The 7,692-nt window shown below is 33.9% G+C and overlaps 1 protein-coding gene across 3 annotated transcripts in view; it reads left to right on the top strand.

Moving 5' to 3' along the window:
• LOC121854148 (enhancer of mRNA-decapping protein 4-like) overlaps positions 1–6,266 on the top strand; it is a 64,489-nt gene extending 58,223 nt beyond the window's left edge. For all 3 annotated transcript variants that reach the window (XM_042348574.1, XM_042348576.1, XM_042348575.1), the window contains exon 25: positions 1,612–6,266. In XM_042348574.1, coding sequence (XP_042204508.1) covers positions 1,612–1,786 — 175 coding nt within the window. In that variant the 3' untranslated portion in view covers positions 1,787–6,266. The remainder of the gene's footprint in view (positions 1–1,611) is intronic.
• Positions 6,267–7,692: the final 1,426 nt, after the last annotated feature.

A 7,692-nucleotide genomic window follows, 5' to 3' on the forward strand; every position in this document is an offset into this window, starting at 1 on the left:
GAAAATACTGTCTCGATGAAAACATGCAGCAAAAACCATTAAGGAAAAGCTAAATAAAGTTATTAAAACTATAACCATGCAAGAAATACTTGCTTTCAGCTACTATTGTGAGGCTTCTTAGGGCCATTCCATGAGTTTTATTTTGATGTAAACAAACACAGAGTTGTCACACCTCACAAAATTTGCCAACCACTGTAACAGGTGGAACTGTGGTCAACTGCACATGGCAGAGTGGACAGTGTATGTTTACTGTAGGCTAGGTTAGAGTGTAGAGATGTATGTATAGTACAGTATACAGTGCTTGTACAATCTCTCCTTCATGGAAGGAGAGGAAAGTGATAGTAATTAACACCTTCTACAGTAGATGGTACAGGACAAAGGCAGGCCATCCTGTATCATCATATCACCATTTTGCTTGCCTGCATCTCAAGTTGAAGACGACAATATCTGTGGGTGAATACAGTGTAGTGTATACAGTAGTATATTTTATTTATTTAAAATATATTGTATGTGTACATTGCTGTTTGCAAAAATAATACAGCTCTTTGTCTGTGCAACTGCAGTTAAGAGTCTGTATGGTACTCTGTGCTTAATGGATAGTTTAGATGTGGAAACATTCACCAGTGCCTAGAAAAATTCCATAGATACAGTATGCGATGTTTTCCAGGGATAAGAAATTTCATCTCACTATCCAGAAACCTCTCAAACCTTGAAATGCTCTGCACCAATTGTTCTGGCTAATGGGGAGATTACTGTATATGCATTAATTGACACGTGGAGCAGTGACATAAGTAGTGTTCCAGCTGACACACAGTAGTTCAAGGGTTAAACTACTGCACAAAGAACTGGGTACCTAACTTCAACATTTCTAACTTCTGTTGTATATACTGTACATGGTGCACAAAGATATGTATTGCTTGAAGAAGAATTAATATTTACTTAATGAATAGTATTTTCAGCTGGCAAGTTTTTATGTTCTGTTTTTTTGTGCAGGCTTGCTGCTTCGAATTGAGGTCAATCCTTTTTTGCATGAAAAAATATGTAAAACTCACTATGCAACTTACAGTTGGGGATGGATTATAACTGTGTAAATACAGTAGTCCTTGTTCTATTAGGTTCAGGGGGATTCTGTGTGCTTTGTGTTTTTTTATGGCTAAAACATAGGTATTTCCTTCAGGGAATCTGTTCTCTGGCTCAGATGCAAGGTTGGTTCAAAGTGTACACTTTTACAGTAGTAAGGTTCTTCCTAGGGCTTCAACCATTTCCTATTAATTTAAGGTACAGTACACTGCACACCGTCTACTATCATACTAACCATTTCTGGCAATGGCACATGAGGTAACTTGCCTGGTTACTTAATAATGCATCCTAGTGGTCAAACATCTTATTTTCCTTTGAATCAGTTATCAAATATGTTTTGCTGATGCTATGATTCTTCCACAATGCATCTGTAAGCTTTTATTATGGATGACATTTTAAACCTTGGCACAAAGAAATGTTGATACCTTGTTTAGTCTTACAGCATGCAGAGAAAGCATTACAGTATATTTATTGGTTTTGGCATACAGTGCTCTATTAGCATCTTACTGTAAACAAATTTATTGTCATCAGGTATTTGGAGGAAGCAGTTATGAATTTGGATGCATCTCACCCTGTAACCTGCGAGCACATGAGACCAGTCCTCCAGGGATTTCAACGTAACCTACACACGTACCTCTCTGCAAATCCTAACCATAAGAAGGTCAAAATGCTTCTTATGGCTGTCAACCACCTTGTTGCCTTGTAAACCAGTATCAGCATGTGAGGTGTAAATACTTATTTTTACTTAACCAGCGAGGTGTAAGTACAGTAATGTATCCTGTCTTTCAGGTGTAGATAACATGTGTGTTTTATATAATTTGGATATCATTTAATTTCTCATATTTCAGTATGTGATTTGTTATCCTTTGCACCTCTCATGTGAAATATAATGTACAGCATCGGTACTTTTCTTGCATTATGTGGTGTGAAATACAGTACATCATAAATTTTTACTTGCCAATAGCTCTGTCACTACTGAAAATCTTAGCCATTACTTTCTCTAAACCAATTCTATCTGTTATCAATATGTATCTGGCTTTTCCATGTGCTGCATCATCTAAAGGGTTAATGGCTTGATTGTGTTCCTTATATTTTTACTTGAATGATTAATGCTGTGAGCATTCAGCCATTTTGCAGATATTCAGGGAAGACAAAATTTTATTTGTTTTTGAACTTTTTTGTTATTTATTTAATCCTCTCTATTTCTCATACTAGATCATAATTTGCGTAGAAGAGAAGAAGTCCGTCCCTTGAAAAGGTTTATCACACGAGTAGGTATTTAGGTTTATGCACATTAATATTTTTGGTCATCATGGAGAACTTGTTGATACAGTACTGTATCACTTAGTAAAATGATGGAATTATCTGGCATGCATGAGGGTGGAATTTCATGATTAAACTCAACATAATTTTCAGTACTGAAGAGCTCTCCTTAGTGAACACTTAACATACTTGATGTGTTCCTGAACATTGGTTTTCCTTAGATACACTTGTTTTAAACTGACTTATATCACGGAACATTCCCCCCCCCCCAACCACATATTTTTACCCTGAATTGTCTCTAATAATGACAGAATGGTGAAGTAAAAGCAAAGATAGTTAGAACTGTGAACAAGTGTACAATAGGAATGATATCATGTACAGAGGAAAGACAAAGGAAAAGTGATAAGTTTAGATTTAAAAATTGATGTGTTGAGGCATTTTGAATAAGGGGAGCAAGCTGTGAATATCACTAGAGTCCTATGCTTGATGTTTTAAACAAAAAAGTTTTCCATTCAAAAAATTCAAATTTTTTTGTTGAAATTAAATTTCAGTGTTTAACATCATTTGTGGCATTTTCATCTTTTTTTATCTCCAAAAGCTTAGTTTGAAGTAATTCTCAATATATGACCTTTTCTTCTTCCCTAAAATATTTGTTCACATTTTTTTGTTTTAATTGAAAAACAGTACTGTACTATTTATTTATATAAGAAAAATATTATAAAAACATCCCCTCGGAACATAACCCCAATTATAACATTAGACTTGCAGTAATATTGGCGCGGCAGGAGCGTGACCGAGATACGTTATCAGCTTCATTTTATCTAGTTTATTACTGTACCAACAACACATGCTAATTTTACCTCCTGAATGACTCCTGCCAGTTCTACAAGAGCTTGTGGACTTGAGTAGTTCAGTAGTTACAGACAAGAAGATAAATTATTATTTGGAGGTAGAGAGGCAGCTTTCAGGGAATTTCATAGGGATTATTTTAATTTTCTCATCAAAAGTAATAACAAACCTTTTCATCTTAACCCTTTTATGGTCTTTCAACACAAATTGCATCACTAAGCACTCCTGTGCCGGTGCAACTCCTCCCGCTCAGCTGTGTGTCACACTGAGAGCACCCCTTCTATAAGCAGAAATGTGGGAACAGTGGACTGGCCCTGTGAACCACACAAGTTCCTCCCACTAGCCCCGTGGGCTGGTAGATGCATCTCTTAAAGGTGAAATATGAGTTTGGATCGCTCTATACTTATTAAAAGGGTAAACGTTCCTGTTACCGACTTGATCTATGTCGAAAGACTGCTAGGGGATGAGATTTCCGACCATGGCCAGAAGTACCAGAGGGTCAGTACCACCATATGCAGCAGCATCTATTTTACTTTACATTTTACTTTTTTTGCTCAAAGTACTGTAGGAAATAACAAGATATATTGTCAGAATACAAAATATGTAAACATAGCCAACTTTGATCATGCCCTATACAAAACTATCCAAATAAAGCAAGAACAAAGGAAGTAGCACAAGTGAGGAGCATCTGCAACCTTGTACCGGGGACTGGTCCAACATGAGTCCAATGTATGCACCTTGGAATATAAATATACCCATGTACGTGCATAACATAAAATAATTAGTACCGTTATAAAATATACATATCATTGAATGTATGTTAACCAGATGCTAACTATACAATATATATGATATTGAAAGAAAGAATTCTTTCATTGAATACAATTATGTAGATACTGTACTGTACTCCATGTGGTCTTGCAGACTTTATTATTAGCATCTCATTTACTCTATGGTGTATTCAGCACTGAACAGTAAATATCTACTTAAAATACTGCTTCTAGTCGACATGCTTATTTTGTCCAAATAAACCCCGTATTTGCGGTTGTTCAGCATAATATATGTACAGTGAAACCTAGATCTAGCGGATATAGCACCTCCCGGATGCAGCCACCACATGGTTTTTGCGCCAATTCATTTGTTGGCATCAGCCTAACAGTGTGGAACTCCCGCAATTCTTTGTTGAAATCTTTTATTTTTGTTCCCTGACCATTGTCAAGGTACTGTACCTGTATTAAAGGCTATTGAGGAAAAGAGGTCAGTGTAACAACTGCTAGAATCATGGAAGAGTTGACATAACCAAACAAAGCAGTGTTGTACATAAATCAAAGCGAGGAAAAGCTTCAGGAATTTTCTCTGAAGTTTGATGTGAATACTGAAAGTTCAATGTCATCTAGAAAATTTTTAAAGCATCCTAGTGATACAGAATTGGATGAAGCCTTGTAAAAATGTCATCTTCAACAGTGCTCAAGTGGTGTTGATGTTCATGGTGTTGAATACAGAATGCTGCAGAATCATTTGAAAATTCCTAATTTTAAAGCAATCACTGGTTGGTTATGACATGTTTTATTTAATTTTTTTTTATTGCTGTGTGTGGCATGTAATTTTATACTCCTGTCTAATGAACTTTCAGTTCTAGTGGACTACCCTCACCCAATATAGGCCATTAGATGGAGGCTTCACTGTACAGTATTAGGAAATTAGATATAATCAAACTTAAACAAATGTTTTTTTAAAGGTGCTGTTATTCCGGTGTAACAGATTTACTAATTGTGTTTTACTGTATAAAGATGATCATTGGTCTTGTAGATGGAGAAGGTTTTGTATTTCCTCTAACCAGGTTCAAGAAAAAATAATAATTAGATGCAGTGATATACCATACACTTTATAAATATTTCACATCTTATTATCCATACAGAGGAATATATACAGTGATGCCAATCACCAATGATGGATACTAAAGATTATGCTTTCAAAATAGTTTTCTTATTGTTTACAAATTATCTTCCATATAAATCCAATTTTCCAGGGTTTTGTGTCATGTGATACAGATTATTCTCTTCTTTATTAATTTAAAATGCCAGATAGTTTATTTACATGAAATGCAATATTTATTTGGTTTTACAATTTGCAGCCCTTATAATTCTTTTGTTAATATAAAATGAGGAATTTGATGCTAAGTTATGAGGTTAAAGTCTCATACAATCTTTACTGCTTATCATTTCTCTTATGTGTATGCTATGCCCTATGTGCTTACAAAATAAGTAAACTGTATGACATGTAAACATGCAGCCTTGCTGGTTATCATCATTCCAGAAGTACATCAAATTACCAGACTTCTGCATATCTAAAATGTTGTTTAACCAGACTGATTGAATCAACTGCAGAATAGTCACACCAAGGTGAACATAATATAAGCTCAATTGTGTGGCCATTAAATCAGCAAGGCATTACAAGTTACTGGTCTGTGTTTTATGAATTATAGAGGTTCTTTTTAGTGGTGCATATCTATTAAATGGAATTTTCTTTCAGATATTACATAAAAACAACAAATCACCTTCCTAGAGTTATGTGGACAGTGTGTTAATGTATAAACATATGGTGAAAATATAGATAATTTTCATGTGTTTACAGTTTTTTTTGTATTTTTTTGGCAAGAGACTTTTTTATTTTTAAGTAATAGTGAATATTGAATTTATAATTCTAAGGTACTTGGTACTTCCACTTTACAGCCATTCATCATTATGCTATATACTGTATATAAAGCTCAAGTATTGAAACATAACACATTGATGAATACTGTCAGAGGGGGCAATCTCGGTCTCACTGATTGCCAATCTGGTAAAAAAAAATTGTCAAGCTCATTGTTCTTGTGACATTAGTTTTTCTTTTAATTTTTAGTCCTTTTTTTTTTTTATTCAACAGTGAACAGAACTATAAATTGTTCCTTTTAAATCAATTTCTTGTTGCTGATGTGTAACTTAAAACAATAACCTACAAGGAAATAATGCCACTGACTTTAGGAGGTTGACATACACCACTACTGCATTTACTATAGCTCTAAGTATCACAACCCCCCCAAAAAAAAATGGTGATCAAATTTCTTTACTTTAAACATATTGTGAAAATTATTGTTTTGATAAATATTATTGGAAACTTTTTGTATCATGTGAACCAATCATGATTTAACAACCATATGTGCCACGATAACTAGATAGACTCTTGGGAGATTAGGATGGGTACAGTTACAGAGCTCAGAGCATCTGTACTAAATAGTGCCGCTAGACTGCTTGGTTCAGTGCTGATCACAGCCCAGGAAGTGAATGAAGATCTTGATTCTCAAACTTGACACATTTGTCCAAAATATACTTATTATAAAGTATATAATTATAAAGTACTGATCATGAGTGTTATGGCCTGTGGAGATTGACACACATTGTTATTAAACAGGACTATAACTTAAAAATACAAATTATGAGTTTTAAACATGCTTTAAGTTTTAGTTAATGACTTCATAAAAATAAATGAAAATCATTGTTTTATTTTAATTGCTCATGATTCTAATTAAATCAGTGATGAGAAAGGAGTAATTTTTGCATTTATTATAATTCTGCTTTTTTGTGTACATTTTTGAGGAAGGTTATTTAATTTACATAATTTACAAGAAACTCCAGGTGTAAATTGTTGATGAGGTTGTTCAATGAAGTGCTGTCTATTTACAAGTAATGCCATGAAAGGGATTTTGTATCAAGGGTGCAGGGCATGGGTTTTTAAAGGAGCAAGATACAGTACTGCATACATTATGGTGTGTTAAATACATGAACCACTCGTTTCACTGTACAGTACATTGGTGTACATTCCATATATTAACACAAATTGTTTATGAACATGTAATATTACCTTAAGGTTTATTTTTGATAAAAAATATATAATTCACAGTGAGGAAATTTTTTCTCGTTCTCATAACAAGTATCTGCCTCTTATATTAAAATTATATTAGGTTATACTGAAGTGGGAGGAGTGTACCACTGTAGCAAAAACTTTGTTGTACTGGAATTAACACTTGTTCCAGTCTCCCCTATGCAATAATTAGTCTGGTAAGGTGACGTACTTCTGTTTTGTTAATTTACATATGTAGGAGAACGAATAAATTTTATTAGGAAGTTCATTTATTACTGTTATGGATTTGCAGTGTAATCTTTATCATAATGCAGGCGGAACTGAAGCATTAATTGTATTTTTGTATACTTTCATGGAACTACTTTGAGAAAACATGCAATTCATTTTCTGGTAATATTTTTACTTTATTGTTAAGAATAAATTTCTGCAGAGTTGTTTAACCCTTGCACTGGTACTTTTGTTTAATATAAACTTTTTCCTTCCAAGGTTAAGAAAAATTTACTTGCATTAATTTTGACAAAGTAGGGTCCATTTTGGACAAAGTACTGTACTGTGTATTAAATTTCTTGAGAATTTCGTAAGCTCATATTTTAACATCAT

The sequence above is a fragment of the Homarus americanus genome, unplaced genomic scaffold (genome assembly GCF_018991925.1).
Source record: "Homarus americanus isolate GMGI-L3 unplaced genomic scaffold, GMGI_Hamer_2.0 scaffold24277, whole genome shotgun sequence".
In the NCBI taxonomy this organism is placed as follows: Eukaryota; Metazoa; Arthropoda; class Malacostraca; order Decapoda; family Nephropidae; genus Homarus; species Homarus americanus.